General features: G+C 49.6%; 1 protein-coding gene across 1 annotated transcript in view; it reads right to left on the minus strand.

Moving 5' to 3' along the window:
* The window catches only part of GRIK3 (glutamate ionotropic receptor kainate type subunit 3), a 314,080-nt gene extending 296,111 nt beyond the window's left edge, over positions 1 to 17,969 (minus strand). Inside the window, exon 1 of the mRNA XM_006134255.5 lies at positions 17,538 to 17,969. Within this exon, the coding sequence (XP_006134317.2) occupies positions 17,538 to 17,652 (115 nt within the window). The 5' untranslated portion in view covers positions 17,653 to 17,969. The remainder of the gene's footprint in view (positions 1 to 17,537) is intronic.
* Between the last annotated feature and the right edge of the window lie 1,942 nt (positions 17,970 to 19,911).

Below are 19,911 nucleotides of genomic sequence, written 5' to 3' on the forward strand. Positions count from 1 at the left end.
CGCAGGTGCAAATTTCCGCTTGCAATATGCACTTGCAGGACAAGTGTCTGGCCCACCACCTTTTCGAAAATCTACTCTGAAATTCTTTGCTGAACACGTGCTCGTAAGATGCTTTCCATTCACCAGCAAATCAGCTCAGCTTATGATGTACTACTTCCATTGCAAGCATAGGAAAAATCACATCAGATACGTATCCAAACAGCTGCAGTATCTAGCAGGGAGAGTGTCTATTTCACAACCAGGGGGCGGATTTTAAAGCAATTTACGTCTGAGTATTCTGAATTTACTGCAAAAAGTAACCAACAAGTCTGACACTCAATCCCAACAGACACTATAAGTCAGCTAAATTTGTGAGTTATTCTGTATTTGACTCACTGCTCCATTGAAAGAGACAGCCAGCCATTTGACTGTCTATAACAGATGTTTGTTCTTTCCTCACACTCACTCTTGGGTCTTTAAAAGTGTTTGGGGTTTGTTCTACTACAACCGGGCTGCGTCTAGACTGGCATGATTTTGCGGAAATACTTTTAACAGAAAAGCTTTTCCGTTAAAAGTATTTCCGTAAAAGTGTGACTAGATTGGCACGGATGCTTTTGTGCAAAAAGTGCTTTTGTGCATAAGCATCCGTGGCCAGTCTAGACGCAATTTTGCGCAAGAAAGCCCCGATCGCCATTTTAGCCATCGGGGCTTTTTTGCACAAAACAGTTCTTCCTTGTCTACACTGGCCCTCTTGCGCAAGTATTCTTGCGCAAGAGGGCTTTTTCCCGAGCGAGAGCGTGAAAGTATTTGTGCAAGAAGCACTGATTTTGTACATTACAAAGTCAGTGCTCTTGCGCAAATTCAAGCAGCCAGTGTAGACAGCTGGCAAGTTTTTGCCAGTCTAGACACCCCTCCTCCCCCCGGTGTTTTTAGAATGACTCAGTCAGAGGGTTGGACTTTTCACCTCCAGATCCCCTCTTTGATAAAGACCATGCCGCAGTGAGCAAATGTTATTATCACCCAATGACCAGCCAATACTCCATGGAAGATGAATTGACAGTTTTGGTCCAGTTCTTATTGGACATCACAAATGCCATCCTGGCACAAACTGACATTCTTATATTTAGTCTAAGCAGGTATTCAGGACTGAAGGCTCATTCCAACTGATCGGTCTCACCAAGCATCTATCAGATAGATGTTCCAAGAGGTGGTCAGCACTGAGATCCCATAGTGCTAAATGAAATATAAATCCCAGATTCAGGAAAGCACTTCAACAAATGCTTGAAAGGAGGAAAGTACATAAATCCCATTGATTTCTGGTGAGTTACGCCAGAGTTAGAATGGGGATGTTTTCCTGAATCAGGATCTCAATAGCTACAAGAGAAGAAAAGCGAATAAAGCTTAAATATCTTGCCCACAAGTAGAGCACCAACCCATTCCCTTCTCTGGGAGCTGTACCTATTTGGAGAGTGTGAAGAGGGTCTCCAGCATCAATACTCTGGCACTTTTTGCTAGCCATAAATTAACTTCTACAAATATTTTTCATCCCATTAGTCCAAGATGCAAATATCCCGTGTTTGGTGCTGGGGCGAATAAATCTGGCGCAGGCAGGCGAGAGAGACAGCGGCTCCCCACATAACGTTTTTAAGAGGCCTATTTTTATTTGGGGGAGATTTGGGGAGTTGGTTTATTTTATTTCTGGTGTTCATTCTGAGACCAAATCAGCCGAACTGAGATAAAACGGGATTAATGCACCTCGCGAGAAAAGCATCTGCCTCTTTGGAGAGAATATGGCAGCTGGTTTGACAAACCTTCCAGTTTGTCAGACCATGAAGGAAGACATACGTTTGTAATGCATAATGGCCTAGATTCTTTCCCTGATCTAATGAGCTAGGGTATCTTGCACTGCTGCCAGACAGTGACATCTTGTTTCCCCCACAAAGGAATTACATACAGATGACCCTCATAAGCCACTAGGAATACAAACAAGGAGAGGCTGCAGGAAGCCCATTTGGTCTTGCCCTCTCTGGTTTCACATAGCATTCCTTCTCCATTGCTTCATGTGAGCTATTATGACCTAGTGATGCTGCGCTTGTGCCCAAATGCCCCTGGAGGGATGGGGGGACCAGGGCCCAATTATTCTAGGGGTCATATAAGCCCTAAAATGCTCACCGTCTGGGAATACTCTTTGGTCTCCATTTTTTAACCCTGCATCTTCCCCACTGAGTTTCCTTCAGAACTGTATATAGTTACAGTCACTCTGCCCTTACGGTGGCAGTTAATGCTGCTTTGGTAAGTGCTATTGTAAGTGAAACAACATGAAGCAAATTTAATTTCCCCATCACAGTTAATGTAAATGGGGAGGGGAGTTCCGGGGAATTTTTTTCAGCAGACAAAAGGAGGCATGTACAGTGAATGTCTTCAACAATTTTAAACAATGTAGCACTGCACACAGCAGGGGGGGGGCTGCGAAGCTTGGTTGAGGTTGGGGAGTCAGAGGGTGGAATATTTCCCAGGGAATGTTTTGCTGCTGAATGATGAGTTAGCACTCGGCTGAGGTCTCAAGAGTTAACGTGTTGTTAGGATAGCCTCACACTTTCGTCTAGAGGCAGCCTGGACTGAGGCCGGAGGGTGGAAACACATTGCACACAGGGCAGTGGCTGCACACACGTCCCTGCAGAAACGGAACACCATGATGAACCCACACTCTCCGGCTGGAGTGCACCACTCTCCCCTCAGCTGCACCATGCGAAGGGGTGTGTGTGTGTGAGGGACAGAGACACACGTACTGTGTGCACATGGCTGGCGGGTATGCGAGGCAGGGGAGGGCACAGCCTTGCCAAGTCACCAGCCTGGCCCCAGAAGGACTGGGGTTGCACACCACCTGTCGTCTCCATGCTCCGTGGCCAAGGAGGCTGGGGGCCACGTGCCTGACTGCCCTCCTCCCCTCCCCGTGCTGGGGTGGCACACATGGACACAGCATGCTGTCCCACCTTCCCATGGTGCGGGGGGTGGGGGAGGGAAGGTGGCTTGGCTCTCATGGGGGCAGGGCTTTGGCAGAAGGGGTGGAGCGGAAGGGGTTTGGGGTTTGCCTCCCCCACTCTACCTTCACCCACCACCCATGTGTGTGTGAGAGAGAGAAAGAGGCAGAGACGTGCATTGCCCTTTTAAGTACGCTGGCCCCACTTCAAGTACATTGTCCTTGTAAATAGGCCCCGAAGGCCAGACACAGGACTCTGTAGCTGTGATACCCTGCTTTGTGGACATGGTGTAGGGAGTGAGGGGCTCCTGGGAGTAGCTCCAAGCAGGAGCGATTGGTGGCCCTCCTCCATCCCCGCTCAACCCTCCTCTATTCCTGCCCCACCTCTTCCCCCCAAGCCCGTCACCCGAGCAAGGCAGCCTGGAAGACTAGCAGGGCCAGGAGTCTGGTACCTGCTCAAGGGGTCCGGCCCCTCTGCACTCACCGGCAGCGGTGGAGGAAGTGGAGCAACATGGTCCCAGCTTGCTTTGCTCCCCCAGCCATGTCGCTCCACTTCCCGTGGGTCCCGCCCCCGAGCAATGCGCCGGGAGAGCAGAGCAAGCTGGCGCCTCATTGCTCCACTTCCCGCATCACTGGACCCCTGCTGCCTGCGCCAGACCCCCCTCTGTTGACACTCTGGCCCCACCGGCTGCTGGCTGGTCTCTGGCCCTTCCCACCCAAGGTGTTTGGGGCACATGTCTCCACATGCTGCTTCTGGCTGTAAAGCAGAGGGCAGGAGCAGCAGGGCAGTGTGGGGGAGAGACAGCTGAACTGCAGCTGCCCAGCTGCATACCTTACAGGGAATTTAGGGGAGCTGATGAGGGGCTGCTGTTCCACCCTGGTTCCAATCCCCCACAAGGACAGGCTGCTATTCTACAAAACCCTGCAAGTCACGGACAAAGCAGACAGTCAAAGGCATTACAAGGAAGCATCGCACAACTTTAAACGGGCACGTGCTCCAATAGATAAGCAACGTAACTGAAACAACGTTCTCCAGGACAATGCTAAGTGAGGAGTTCCTGTATTTAGAGAGTCACGTGAGTGGGGCCTTCTCAGTCGGTGGGTTACATTCCTTGGGGAATCGCCAATAAATCCTCCCCCTCTAGATCTCAGAATGAAAGAAGATAAGGGCTTGCCACTGTCTAAGTCAGTGCAGACAAGAACAGGGGCTGCATTCTGAGCAGGGCCTCTGAGGAGACACGGCCCAGCAGGCTTTCAGGCTAAAAGAACTTTAACTGCCTTTGCACCTCCCAAATTCTGGGCCTGGTGGAGCCCCAGGGGCTGCTGTACTTAGATAATTGGAATAGCCAAAGTGCAGAGCACCATGGCTACGTCTACACTGGCATGATTTTCAGGAAATGCTTTTAACGGAAAAGTTTTCCATTAAAAGCGTTTTCGTAAAAGAGCATCTAGATTGGCAGGATGCTTTTCCGGAAAAGCACTTTTTCCGGAAAAGCGTCCGTGGCCAATCTAGACGCGCTTTTCCGCAAAAAAGCCCCGATCGCCATTTTCGCGATCAGGGCTTTTTTGCGGCAAACACTACTGTGCTGTCTACACTGGCCCTTTTCCGGAACAGTGTTCCAGAAAAAGACTTTTGCCCGAATGGGAGCAGCATAGTTTTTCCGGAAAAGCACTGATGATTTTACATGAGATCGTCATTGCTTTTTCGGCAAATCAAGCGGCCAGTGTAGACAGCTGGCAAGTTTTTCCGGAAAAGTGGCTGATTTTCCGGAAAAACTTGCCAGTGTAGACACAGCCCATGGGTGTACCTCCCCTCGCCCCCATCCAGCACAGAGCCATTCCCACCATCTATACGCTGGTGGGGGTGGGGGAGGAGCATTCCCTGGGGCTGTCCCTGCCGGCCTTTGCCCCTTGATGCTCCTGGAATAAAGGGAACGAATCATCCCTGGGAAACAGAGTCCGGGTTTCTCCAGCTTTTCTGTGCAGCAAAGCTCCTTGCTGCTTTTCTCAGTGGCGCTGCCCCTTCACCTCAGCTCGCCGTGGGCTTTTCAACTCTGCAATCCCTGTACAGTAGGCTCTTTTCTAATGCCCGACACCATCACCTCCCACTCATTGGGATCCTCTGTTCAGGCAGCCCGGCAGCTTGTATCTTGCTCCTTTTCTTTCTTTTACTTTAGCTCAATTACGCTTTGTGCCAACGGCTTCACAATTTCATCCAGCGCTCCCACAGGAGCCCTCTCCAGCTCATTATTTTAAACTGTGTGGTCACCGGGGGGACATTCTCTTCTCCTGCTTTTGCCCATACCCTCATTACCTGACAGGGCTCTGAACAGAACTGTATAAACCTCTCATTTGCCCTGTGCTCGGAGTCTCCCCAGCCCCTTCCGGATGACTCTGCCCCCTCCCTTCCTGTGGTTTTTAGCTTCTTCAGCAAGTTGGAGTCCCCCACCCCCTGGCCCAGCGGAGCATCCCCTGCCAGCTGCCCTGATTCACATGTGACGGTAGAAAACAATTTAATAAAGCTCAGTAACGGATAGGCTTCCAGCATCAGGCACCAGATAAAAGATTCCAGGAGAATTAACATAATCCCAATGTTCCATTTAAAACCTGACAGCGCTCAGATGTGAACTGTGCATCCTTCATGCGTAATAATTCATCTCAGAACTATTCGGACACAAAGGCCTACAGTATAATATATATAATAGCGTATGACTAATATGCTATATCACAGCACCTTTTTCTCTGCAGATCTCAAAGCTCTTTAGCAAGGAGGTCAGCATCCTTTTCCCAGTTTTGCAGATGGGGAAACTGAGGCACGGAGCCATGCAGTAGCATGCGCAAGGTCGCTCGGGGCAATGCCACATATTGAAGCCCCATCTCCTGAGCCAAAGTCTAGTACCTATCCATTAGGCAACACTACCTCCCTGTATGTTCAAAACCAAATGAGCAACACTTAAAGCATCTACTGAAAAAAAAAACTTGATTCCTTTTCTGATCCAGATTCTGATGGTAATTTCAGGGATTTAGGAGCAAATTTCAGGGATTCAGGGAGCCTGCAAGCAGAATAGAAAGGTCCAGTTGCCCAGGAAGACTGGCCTTTTGCAACTAAAGCACAAACACCTTAACCCAGCAAGAATGCACTGGTCTCATTCTTTCCGACAGCAGAATGGACATGCAGTCAAATTACCCGGGACCCAAGATCTAGCCATGACTTCAGCCCTTGGGACTGGAGGAGGAACTAAATAGGGATGTAAAATCTCATTAAATTGGTTAACCGGTTAAACGTGATGTTTATCTGGTTAACCAATTAAAGAAGGGGCGGGGGGGGGGGGTTGAAGTGCCCCCCCACCATAGGCAGGGGCTGCTCCAGCCCCACCTGAGCAGCCCCTGCTTGAGATGCACCTGGGCTCACTGGGGGCAGGGCTGCTCTGGGCAGCCCCTGTCCATGGTGGATCCCACAGGCCTGAATCAGCCATCTGCCTGTGGCAAGCAGGGAGCTGCTCCAGCCCTCACCAGTTAACCCAAACTAAAGGGTGTTTGCAGCTTTGTGCTGGCCTGCCCCCATGTGGAGTAAGACCCCTTTCCCCACTTCATTTCCCCAGTAGTACAAGCCAGGATATAGGGAATGAGGAAGCTGCAGCCCACGCCAGCAGCTCCCGGCATTCCGGAGCAGTTTTACTTCACACACAAATGGCTTATTTCAGGGTGTGCCTGCCGCTCGCTGTCTCAGGCAAAAGGGGCGAGAGGACACTGCCCAGAGAGCAGATGCACGGGGGCGGTCAGTCATGGGGAGGCAGATAAATGGCACAGACTGGAAGGGAATGGCTGGAGGGAAGTCTCCAGTCTAAGATATCGCGCTGCAGAGGCTGCATTTGAATGTCACCACGAACTGCTGAAGAACAAAGGGGAGGGCTTTTCTCTGCACAGTATGCTGTGCCGAAGGGTCTATTCTTCACTCCACATGGGACATGACCTAAGAAAGCCCATCTCTTAGCATGGCATTCACATCCCAAGCAGGTTCTGCCTCATTAAACACAGGAACATGAGAGTTGCCAGACTGGCTGAGCACAGGGGTCCATCTCGTGCACATCCCGTCTTCTACCATGGCCAGCACCAACTGCTTCCAAAGATGGGGCAGGAAACTCAATCCCCCATAGTTGCTGCTACAGGATAATCGGCTCCTTGGATAAAGTTCCTTCCTGACCCCCTTGGTTAAAAGTGGGCTCATACCCTGAAGCAGGAGTGTGTATGGCATTTCCAAAACTTATCGCTGTCTTTATAACCTATCCTTGCTTAAAGAAAAGAGAGGACTATGCAGCATTTTAAAGACTAACAAGATGGTTTATTAATCTTTTGGTGTTGATAGGGGGGATCTGGTTGGTCGGATTGATGTTCATTGGTAGTTTGGAAATATTCTCGTAGACAGAGGCGGCAAAAGAAAGCTTCAAGGTCACCACAAAATTGAATCCAGTTGGTGAGGAAGGTGGGTCAGAAAGAAAGACCCCGGGATAAGACAGACTCCTCTCCTGGGTTGAGTTTGTAGCTAGAGAGGTTAATAATATTATCCAGTGGGTTGAGGTAGTTGCTGTTGTAGTATCCTGTGGTGTGGAGTAGTTTAGAAAGTTTATTGTCTTTTATTTTTTGTAGGGAGTAGAAGTGTGTACAGTAGATTTCTTGTCTGGTGGAATAAACTATCTTGTTAGTCTTTAAAGTGCTGCATAGTCCTCGCTTTTGTTTCAGCAAGATCAGACTAACACGGCTACATCTCTATTACTATCCTTGCTTGACACTGGAGCATCTGGAAGCACTAGAAAAGACACTTGTGACTGTAAGCTCTTTGGGGCAGTAAGCATGTCTTTATTTATGTACAGTGCTTAAACAGGAGCCAGATGCCACCTGGGGTACATGAGTTCTAATGTAATAGACATGTTTAATAACGAGACGGTGGTGAGGCCTTTTATCACCGCTAATTGCTGTTTGCTTTAGCATCTCTTTAAACTGTATTTCAAAGGAAGAACAACTGGGTAGATCCATGGAGAAAATCTGAGCTGAGTCATGGAATTATTCATGCCCCGGCTCTATCAGGCAACATCTGAAAATCCTACATTTTATTGATCACTGCCACTTTCTCTCCTTGTCGGAACAAACTAGCTCTGTCCGTGGCAATATATTTGTGCTGTAAAATTATCAGGTTGTAGCAGAATATATAGTATCTCTCTGGGCCTGAGGATGTCAATGCACCAGAGATGATTAAACATCTCGGGTTATACTGGGCATGTGAAACTTCCCTGTCTGCAATGAAAGCTAAAGAAAGAAAATGGTAATGCAAAGGAGACTGTTCCCAGCTGCACAGTGTGGTATGCTGGGGCTCTGGATTAGGGATGTAATAGTGTAGTCCACTAACCAATTAACTGATAAGCAAAAGCTTATAGGTTAATGCTATAGACTATGCTCATTTCCTTCCCCCCACCCCACCAGTACATTTTTTTAGCAGGCTGGCCAGGAGACTGGCTCGGTCTTGGCTTGCAACGGGTCCGGGACCTACCGCTGCTGCAGCTCTGCATTTAAAGTATATTAGGAGCCGGGTGGGCAGGCAGCCTGGCTCAGTTCCGGCTCGCACCAGGTCCAGAAGCTCAGGCCCTGCCCCCAACAGAGGCTGCTGCCACTCCGCACTGCTGCCTCTATCTCAGAGGCAGTAGCACAGGACAACAGGCCACCGGCCTACGAGGGGAGCTGGTTTTTAAACTGATTTCCCTCACAGACCAGCTCCCACCTGGCACCCTCCTCGGGAGTGAGAACCAGAATACAATATCTGCCAGCCTCGCCCCCCGGGGACTATAGAATAGGTGACTAATCGATAGGAATTCATGAGGTTAATCGACTATTCAATTAACTGATATTTAATATCCCTACTCTGGATGCTGCTGGCGTGTGACTTAACGGGGCACTGTTGTTGCACAGAAATAGTTGGGGACAGAGGATTTGGAAAGGGGGTTAGAAAAGAAAATCCCAAATAAGCTGAATGTATGTAGAATGTTGTCATCAGACTAAAGCGGCAGAATGGAACTGGGTTTCCCCCATGGTTAAAGCTCTCCGGATTGTGATGTCACCTTTGGATTTGACTGAATATCCAGGGTAACAAACACCTTTTCATTATTGTCATTAAACATGGCAGTGATACTCAGAGGTCCCGCCAGGCCAAGGTATGTGCTGCACAAACACAATAAAAGACAGGCCTTGCTCAAAGAGCTCACATTTTCGTGTATTTTAAGACAGGGAGCAAGTCACTATGTGTGATCACGGATCACCAAAATCCCTCCATGGAAGAACAAACAGAGGCTGATGCAGAGTCCCCATAAACTTAGATACAAACAGCTTTAGGATCAAACTCATCCGTGTCTGCTTCAGCAAAAATCCCTTATTCCTGACTCCACATTTATTCCATTTGGCAACACCGCGAGTAGCACACATTTTTAACCTTGTTTTCAGCGGCTGAATTCCTCCTGGGTTTGTGTGTGTGTGTTTTTAAAACTGGGCTCTGATGATTTCTAGCTGTTATCTATGTTGTACAGAGATTCTGACCAGTCTATGCACTGAGAAGGCCAGGAAAAAAAAACTGTCTAGACTGCATTACATTAAACCGCTAGCCAAGAAAAAAGGAGAGAGAGAGAGAGGAATGCATTACAGAAGAGGGAAAATACAGTGCACTGGATTATTAGGTTTAACGCTCACAACCAACAGTCTATGCAATCTGAGATGGGGTGGGATTTTTTTTCATATTATGTTTCTGTCAGAGAACCTTGTAGAACTAGGTTGGCAGAGCCCTTCCATGCAGATGTTTGGAAATTTGCTGAGGGCTACTATAAAAAAGCAACATGCAACAGCTAGAAGGAAAGAGATGGCTGGAAATATTTTTTTTCCTATACCTACAAAGTACTTGACTTGTAAATGAAAAACACTGCCCTCTGCTGAAATGAGAGAATAAGCACTTCTGAAACATTAGTTCTCTTTTAATGCTGCCGCCTTTTCAGTTTCTTAGCAATATTGCAATAACTGAGTATCATGGGGCAAGCCCATATTTTATTCAGAGTGGTTAACTTAATCCAATTCCTTTTCCTGGTTAAAGAGTTGCTCAGTTTGCAAGAAAAGCAAGAGACGGCTTTGCAGTAGATTGGCTGGGTTTTACTCTTGCTCTGTGCAAGAGTAAAATTGAATTATTAAATCAAAAAGGGCTTTTTAAGTCTTCTCATAAGTGGGCTGAAGGTTTAAAAATCAACTCTCATTTAATTCTTTCAACAGAAAGAGTCCAGAGAAGGGAGAAATCAAGCTAAGAAGGAGGGGTTTGCACAGCAGGTAGAAAACAGTAGGTGGCAAGGCATGAAATTAACAATCCAGCCTTTATTACAGGGCATTCATGACAGACCCTATGGAGCCAGGTACCAGAGTTAATGGCCCCATTACCATTAAGGATTGAGTGGTGAAACTCACCTCATGCAGAGTCTATCCATGGCCTCTGCTTCATTTCAATTCTACAGAAGCCTATTAAATTACACTGTGCAAAAGTGCACATGGACCAGCACACACCCAGTCTGGAGAGTGGGTCTGCTTCATTGGAGGAAGCAGCTGCGGCAGCACCCAGGCCTGTTATATTTACTTCAGCTGTATTCCCACCCATGTGTTTAACTAGGGTTGGTTGTCATGTTTCATCTTAATAGCCTGTATGAAGTTCCCAGGAGGAAGCTGAGAGCAAATAATTAGACTTCTCTGCCGTAAAGAAGTAATGTTGTTATTCAAATGTATTGAGAAGGAATATGCCGCTGCCACCCCAAGTTTACACTGCTGTCTGTACTTTCCTGCTGAAATTACTAAAATTGTGCTCCCTAATACAAAGGGTCCTGTGACCCAAAATAAAACTCAGTAATACGTGGGGGGTTTTGAGCCATAAAAAACTGGAACAATGGGTCCATAGTGTCGGAAGTACCGAAACAGCCACAAAAGCGGCAAAGTCGGGGTTGGGTTTTTTATAGTCTTAACATGCAAAAAATGCAACATGAAAATAAGCAGGGTGTGTCTAGACTGGCAAGATTTTGCGCAAAAGCATATGCGCAAAAACTTGCCAGCTGTCTACACTGGCTGCTTGAATTTGCTTAAGAGCACTCACTTTGTAATGTACAAAATCAGTGCTTCTTGCGCAAATACTTTCACGCTCCCGCTTGGGAAAAAGCCCTCTTGCGCAGGAATACTTGCGCAAGAGGGCCAGTGTAGACAGGGAAGAATTGTTTTGCGCAAAAAAGCCCCGATGGCTAAAATGGTGATCGGGGCTTTCTTGCGCAAAATCGCGTCTAGACTGGCCACGGATGCTTTTGTGCAAACATCCGTGCCAATATAGACGCGCTTTTGCGGAAATACTTTTAATGGAAAAACGTTTCTGTTAAAAGTATTTCCGCAAAATCATGCCAGTCTAGACGTAGCCGCAGAGAATCCCAATTGTCCTGTGAAGGTTTGCGTCTCCGGTTGATATAAGTGGGGACCAGGTTTGGGTCTCATTTACCCCTTTGTAAACTGGAAGTCACTCCACTGACTTCTGAAGAGGCATTCCAGATTTACACCAGGCGTGTTCATGGATTAGAATCAGGGCCAAGGTGCATTTAGCAATCAGGCTGGAATTGACTAACTGGTGCTAACTCAGCCCAGTTGAATTTGTGTTTCAGGTTTTTCCCTTTACACCTTCCATTAAAGGATGAAATGCTGGAAGGGAAGGTTCCTCAAGTTAATGTTTTCTAAGTCTGTGTGGCAGTCCCAGGTGGCAGGAAGCCACTTGTCTAACGCTATTTGCTTCCAGGGGGTGAAAAAAACATATTGATCTTCATTCAACTTCTGTCTGCTCCTACACGCCAATGTTTCATTGCCTCACCAGTCACTGAAAGAAATTTCTCATTGTTTTACACTCAGCAAGTCCCAAACTCAAAGACAAGCATTTGGGCCCATTCGGGACCCTCTGAATCATCACAGGCTCAGGAGAGTTGCCGCAAACTGCATGGGTTCGAGTCTGATCTCACTTGCACCAGTGTATCTGGTACCGCTGAGGCCAACGGGGCTCCATGAGCAGAAAACTGGAGTTAATTGGAGCCTGGCCCTTGGTCTGTGTGTGTGTGTAGGATTAGGAGTAGCTTATACAAAAGAACTATGTAAATAAGATGTTAGAGTCTTTCATGATAGAAGTATGAATGGGGTTGATCTCTGTCCCAAATACACCCTGGATTAAGGGCAAGGATTCATAGGGTTGCCAGATGGTTTCAACAAAAATACCGGACACACTTGACATTACATCACAATGTACATTACATCTTATTTAGAAAATACCAGACATTTATATTTTCTCATTTATATTTTCTCAATTTGTTTCCCGAACAGAAAGCTCGAATACTGGACGTTCCAGTTCAAAACCGGACACTTGGCAACCCTGGAAAGGAACTCCCCTGAATGCAAACCGTTATCTACTCGTCTTGGGTCTAAAAACTACAATATTTACCAAACCACAGGCACAAACCTTGCAACCTCTCATACCTCATTCGATGGCCTTATAATAATTCAGGTCAGCTCTTCCTCTCAACCTCTCACTGAAACAAGAATTTCTCCAAACTATTAATTAAGCCAGACCAATATGGAATCATATTTGACCATCCTTTCTAAGAATTACCTCCTGCAGCCTTCACAGATCGCTGCTGGAAAACATCTCTTTCACGTAGGCAAATCTGGGAGGTTTAAAAAAATAAAACTCCCTTTGCTGCAGCTAGAAATCTGGTTTTAAAAACATCCCAGGCACACAATAATAATGAGCCCCGAAAAAGACTATCTCACAGGGAATAGTAATTATGCACCAAAATTATTTTCTATGTATTTATATAAAATAATCAATGATCATTTTCCCGCGCCAGCTACAATCCAATTGCCTCTCTCTCCTGCATTACTTGCAAATCACCCAAGCAATCAATGCCCTGACCTCTTCCCTTACCTGATACAATTTACAAAAGAGAAATAAGAGAGAAAGCCCTATAATTCAGCTATCTAAGACTGTTACTTTAAAAGTTCAGTCAAGGTCCAATCCTGCTGCTAGCGTCATAACTGACAAAATACCCATTGACTTTAGTGATACAGGATTGGGCCCTACTATCACTGTAACAATCTGCAGAAATAAATCAAAAGAAAAATGTAATCTTAGTAACAAAAAATGTAAAGCTGAAGAAAAATGAATATTCTTTGAAATGTTCAGAAAATTCAAGGAAATTGCTCCCCACAATTGCATGCAGAGAAAGAAATCTGGTATCTATGTTAGGTAACAATATAAGAAATGAAGTACACATTCAAATAATTTTCATCTACATATCCCAGAGCACTTCAGAAAAGGGTATGGTCCCGCAGCCTTTATTCACTGTAGTAATCCACTAAAGCTGGTAGGATGCCCCATGTACAGAAGGCAGTTGGACTGGGCGCTAGACATATGTAATACTGTTGCTACATAATAACAAACAATCAGACAACAAAAAATGCAAACATTAAAATAATGGCTTACATTCTACCACTCACTGTCTCTCCTATACATTGCTATTTATAATTAGTCTTATGTTCATATTGTCTAGTTCATATCTACGTATGTTTTGCTTTCTGGTCTTGTAGGGGCATAATTCTGGGTAGTTTCTGAAGACATTTTGATACAGCACAGCACCTGAAATTCATTTATCAAAAGCAGTAAACGCTTGAAATCCTGCATGTGACATCATCTCCAGGAATGACACTTTGCATTGTTACGGTTAGTAACTTCAGCCATTGCACGAGGACATCAAATTCTCGTGGATCACTCATGAAGAGAGCTGCTGCTTTTTTAATGAAAAATAAAGGCTAGATAAATATGCTGTTTAAAATAGCTTAATCATATTACACATAGTCAGAGCAGCAGCTTTTACTACATCCGGGGTATGACACTGCAAATACTTTTTATCAAGAGCAGCACTTACTACAAAGAGTGTTATCATTGATTATATTCATGCCCGGAGTCTATCACAAACCACTGGGGGCAAAATTCTCTTCAGTAGCATTGGTGCAAATATGGAGTCATTCAACTTAAGTCAGGGAAGTTATTCTGGATCTACCCTGGCATTACTGGGCTCTGAATCCAGCCCCCGGACTGGAGAGATCTAGTCAGACATTTATGTCTAACATTGGAAAATATCTGATGGATCACATAAAATTCAAATAGATCCTGAAAAAGCTGGGGCAAACTCCCATTTAATAAAAAATAAAGGTATGAATTTTCTGCATTATCGATTTCTTCCCTCCCTCCTTTCCCCCGTTAGGTGGGTCTGAGAGTGCCTGCACTTTCTGACTTCCCGTCTTTGTCCTGGATGCCTTCCCTAGAATTCCAATGGCATATGTTCAATTGTCAGTTTCGTTTGAAGCCAAACCTGACTGGTTTTAAAGCCCAAAGGCTACTTCCTTCAAGAGTTTTCCATGTCCCAATGTATTCTGTTCATGAAAATCAGAATCTGGGATTGGCGTAGCTGGGCACAAACTGACAGGCCAAGTAATGCAGAAAGAAAAATCTGCATTTTTCAGTGGAACCTGATGGGAGGGAAACACAATGCTGATCTTAAAAGCGTGGCGCTAAGGCATTTCTCGCTTTCCTGAGTTGCCTCTCTGTAGAATTCCTATTTCCTGACCAAAGCTGAGCTACCCCTTGGCTAGAGGGGGGCTTTAAGTTTAGAAAATTAAAAACAGCTCTTTCCAATCAATTCTTTTAACAACACTGACAGGAGCAGCAGGCAGGGGGGCTTGCAAGGAAAGGAAGGTCAGACTGCTCGATGTGAGGTCATTTCTGCCTGGCTAGTGTGAGTATAAAGCCGTGCCCAGCAGCAATTGGCACTGGTGTAGGGGAGAGCAGGGCAAAGCCTAATCAGATCTACGGTGTTTCTGCCAGTAAGAACAATCCAGGTGCAAGGTTCATGATTTTTTTGTAATAGCATCTGAATGTCAAGTGTCCCTTTCTTCTCTGCTCTTGCTGCAAGTGCCTGGAGGCTTTTCAAGTACCAGTAGAAAATACTTTTCTTGGGAAGCTGGGGCCCTTCGGCCTTGGAGTCTATTGCTGAAGGATTCCACTGGGTCATAGCGAGGTCCCAAGAAGAGGATCCTAATCCTATAGGGTGCTAAGCACCTTCCCCTCCCAATGACTCCTTCAAACCTCTGCTTGGGTATTTCACACGGCTGCTGAGCAAGTCACGGGGCAGCTTGCAGCTCTGGTGAGCCAGGCAGATGACAGGGCAAGCCACTGTGGGGCAAATGACCAGGCCTGATTTTCCACTCTCCTGCACCTAGTGCAGTCCTTTGCACCGGGGTTTAAATCACAAGTCAGAATGGCAGCATCTGACAGCGCCTTTGGCAGGTCGACAGACGGCACTGGGTGCCTGGCCGTGGAGAATCCAGTGGCTCTAAGCTGATCACAAGTTGGAACTCACAATTTCCCGGGGGCTGCAATTGGAGCAACTTAAGGTTGGATCCCTGCTCTCCGGTGCAAGCATATCCAGCTGCAGGATTGGAATCTGAGATGCTTGACCCCTCCCATGGGCTGGGGTGGGAATGTCACCTGAGTAAGGACTGTTGGGCTAGCTACAGTGCACTTCTGCTCCACAGGCCCTGACGGAGACCTGAGGAAACATGGGGCCCATGCAGGGGTGTCTGCACCCCCCACCCCTCCCCTCTGCTGCCAGAGTTTCCGCCCCCCCTAGCTGGGAGGAGCATTCTAGAGCTGCAGATCTGCAGTGACACAGCCGAGCCCCCACCGTGGCGCTGTGGTAGTGGTAACGGAGCATCCCTTCACAGAGCTTGGATGGGGAGCTCCCTCCCAGATGGGCCTCCTCAGTGCGCAACCTGGCCACAGGACCAAGGATTTCCCCGGTGGGGAGCCCCCACACAGCGTGGATGTAGTGAGCAGGCAAAGCTGCAAAAGGCCCTCACCCTGCAGCATCCCCCCAGCTGTATCCATGATGAAGTGGCCAGGCACAAGACACCAGCCTGGATGCACCTGCCCATGGTGGCTTATTCCCAGAAGCAGCAGGTGCTCCCTGCATGAGGCCCTTAGTCCACAGCGTGGGCTGGGTCCTGCAGCAGCTGGAACCATGCCCAAGGGGGAGGGATACCACTTGGCAAAGGAGCTGCCTCTCCTGCCAAGGACAGAGCTGTGTTTGTGGGTCCAGCACTACACCCTGTTCCTCTTAAGGGAGGGGAGGGCAGCTGTGACGTCGCATGTGGGTCAGTAAGATGCTGTCCCCCTCTGTCTCCATCTCTGGTGTCCTCCTTCCACTGCGCTCTGGGCAGCCACCAGGGATGCGCGACAAGGGAAACTCTCAGGACCCCTGGCAGGGAGCAAAGCCAGGGGACTTTGCGCCAAAACCAAACCAAAACAAACCCACAAACCCAAACAATGCCAGTGCGGAAGGCCCCTCGAGTTAAGAGCCGAGAGAGACCAGCCCCTTCATTGAGCCACATGCCTCAGAACTGCAGCTTTCATAAGGGCTCGTTTGTGCCACTCTCTCCGGCCTGGCTGGGCAGCGCCTTTAGGGGACACTGGTGAGCCGGTGGACTCCCCCATCAGCTCGGGCTTCTCCACCCAACAAACTTGGCTCCCGGGAAGCGCTGTCTGGCTTTCGGGTCCGTGTGGCCAGAGTCAGTGGGAGCCGCCGCGTCTCCTGCCTCAGCCCCTTCTGCCCCATTCCTGCCTCAGCCTAGAAAATACAGGGGCAAGCTGCATCCAAGCCAGTGTGTGTGTCCGGAGTGGGGGAGGGAGGTTGCTGCACTTCCCAGCTGGCCCCCTGCTCACAGCCCCTGACCTTGCAGTGCTTCGGAACAACCAGAATCAAGGGGGATCCGAATTCAGGACACCGCCCCGCAGCCCCCACGTGTGCACCCAGCCCCTCTCCAGATCCGGGCGCCCCCCAGCGCTCCCCCCTCCTCCACGCCACAGAGCAGAGGAGACGCCACTGTCTAAACTTTCCCCTCTGTCGGGGAGGTGCCGCTGCCTGGACCGGAGCGGGGCTGTCCCGCCCGCTCGCTCCCCGGCCAGCTCCCCTCTTGCAGGCGTCACGGGGGTCAACTCTGCCTCCTGGAGCGTGGCCGCCTCTGTCCCCACAAGCCAGCGCAGTGGGTGTCGCGCCGCGTCTCCGCAAACGCCGACCCTGCCTCCTGGAGACCCGGCGCTCGCCTGGCCCCGCTCCCCGCCCCGTCGCTGCTGGCAGAGCCGCACGCTGGAGTTAGCGCCGTGTGTGCCAGCAGCAGGCAGCTGACACCCTCCCTCCCCCGCGCTCCCCGTCCCTCTCCAGCCTTCTCCCCAGCCGCCCGGAGAAGTCCAACTCCTCTGTGGGGCTCGGGCTCTCCCCCAGGGCGTCCTTCCGCAAAGTGCACTTGGCGAGCCCCAGAAATCGCAGTAAGCCCTCGCCCCTCAAGCAGCCCCCGCAGAGGGCAAACAGCCCCCTACGCCCCTTCCTCCTCCCCCAGGTCCCCAAAGAGGCGCCAGAGCCGCGGCTCTTACCGATCCGGATGACATGGGGCATCCCATGCGCGCCGCGAATCCCAAAGAGGCAAAGCAGGAGCCCGGCCCAATATTCCACAAGCGCCCCCCTGAGAGCGAGCCAGAAATGGGGCATCGTTGGGGGGGGCGGAGCGCCTCCCGGCAAGTTCCGCGCGGCGACCCTACGACTTCAGGGCTGGCTGGAGAGCGGGGGTCGGCTGGCGGCGCCCGGGGGCTAAGCAGAGCTGGCAGTCCGGGGCGAGGGGCGGCGGCGCATGGCACATCTTAGAGGACTCCGCAGCCGGTCCCACGGAAGCTGCGGCTGGCTCAGCCCCGCCGGTCGGTGCCTGCCTGGGCCGATCCGGGTTTCACCTGCAGACCAGCTCTGACTGCTCAGCCTCAGCCTGCCGGAGTCTCGCTGTCCCCTCCTACCACTGATGCTATCGCTGGTGAGCGCAAAGCCCCGGAGTGGAGTCTTGCACGCGCGCACACACGGGGGGGGGGGGGGGAGCCGCGTTGGCAGGGGGACTGAAACCCCAACCCCAAAGAGCTGCCCCCTGGGGAGGCGGAGAGTGGGGGGGACAGCTCGGGCTGGGAAGGGGCAGGCGGGCCACAGCGCTTCGAAGGGGCCGAGGAGAGGCAATGGCTCCGCCCTGCCCGTCGGGGGGCGCAGGAGATCGCAGGCGGCGCTGGGACGCGCGCAGCCGTGCGCCAGGGCGCACGGCTGCGCGCGGAAGGGAGGCCGCCAGTGAGTCTCTGGGGCGCCCTCCCGCTAGCTGATGCGCTTGGGGGCGGGTGCAGCAGTGGGGTACCGGGCACGAATGGGAGAAGTTGTGCCGGTCGGAGGTGGGGGAGGGGACCTGGCTAGGGCACAGCCGGGAGAGGGGAACTTCGCCAGGCTAGGAGTCCCCTTGGGTAGGAGGGACACAGGGACTGCCTGAAACTTCTCCAAGGGCCCGTGCGCTTCCCTCCCGGCACCGGCCTCAACCCTTTGCCCCTCCCCGGTGCTGCCAGGCTGGGGCTGCCTTGCAGGGTGCAGCCTTTTGCAGCATCCCATTCCCCGGCAATGGGGAGACCTGTCTGGTGGGGCTGTGTTCCCGGCTCCGGCTAGCCTGGCCTGGCTACCGGGTGAGACCAGAGAACAGGGAGCGAGCAGCTTGCAACCTGAGCATTCGCCGGGAGGAGCTGGCAGGTGAAGGGGCGAGGTCAGGAGGATGAGAATCGTTTTCCAAAAAAAGATCACCCGGTGGGAGGCGACAAGAATCCGGGAGCTGCGGGGAGCTGCTGCAAAGCAGCCCGCAGTTTCAGGGCTTTAATGACCTCCCTGACAGAGACAAAAGGCAGGAGATCCATCAGAGAAGCGCATTTATTTTTCCTTTTTTAAAGGGTTTGTTCTTCCATCGCCCTCAGTCGCTCCCATTTGCCAGCTGCCTACAACCGCTCTTCCTGGAACTTCTGCAGAGCAAATCTTTAATTTTCTTACCGTAGTACTAGTCTCCTAAGTATTCATCTTCAGATTTGACACTGCCACCCTGGGCTTGAAAAAAGGCATTAACTGGTTGGCACACTACAAAGCCAATTTCTCCTGCCTTTAACATGCACGTTTTCACATCAAAAGGTGTGATGAATGGAACACATCCGGCCCACTTAATTAGGACCCCTGTTAATTAGTCTACAATTGACAGGTACTTCTGCTGTTATATAAATCTCTTGGTTTCTGTTATTTCCACTCCAATTTATTTGAGGAAGTGGGTTTTGCCCAAGGAAAGCTCCTGAGTCTATGTATTTTTGAAGTCTCTAAGGTGCCATTGGACCACTCGTTTTTATTCATCCTTTTATTATTCCTGGATATTTTTTTAAGTTCCTCAGTGAGGCTCAAAAACCCCAGCATGAAGGGAAGCTAATGTCTCTAGCCTCTCACTGAGTAATTAACACAGAACTAGCCTGCCTCATGAACCTGCATTTATCCTTAAAAAGGAAAAGCCTCCACCCCCACCACCTTCACCCTATCAGTCTGAAGTCCAAAACGAAAGATTCTGATTTTGATGCTTTGCAGCAATTAGTGAGCACATCTGTGTAGCATAGCAGGTTGGCCAGGTGCCTCTCACCCTGGTATCTGGTCATCTATATGTGTCTCTCCACTAGACACATGATAACTGGCTGGGACAGCAGCGATAATATATCGCCTTAAGCTGCAGACAAGTTACAAACATTGTGACAGAGGCTGTTGGGCATAATGTCTCAGCCTTCCCCTTGGAGTGGTTAGGTCAATTACCAAGTGTTGGGGGCAGGGTTCTGTAGCTGTCAATTGCACAGCTGTTAAATCCCAGTGAAATGCTAATAGCCTATAGCACTGTGGGTATGCAGAGACCCTGAGCTCCTGAATTGTATTACC

Source organism: Pelodiscus sinensis, chromosome 26 (assembly GCF_052426305.1).
Source record: "Pelodiscus sinensis isolate ZL-2025 chromosome 26, ASM5242630v1, whole genome shotgun sequence".
NCBI classification, from domain to species: domain Eukaryota; kingdom Metazoa; phylum Chordata; order Testudines; family Trionychidae; genus Pelodiscus; species Pelodiscus sinensis.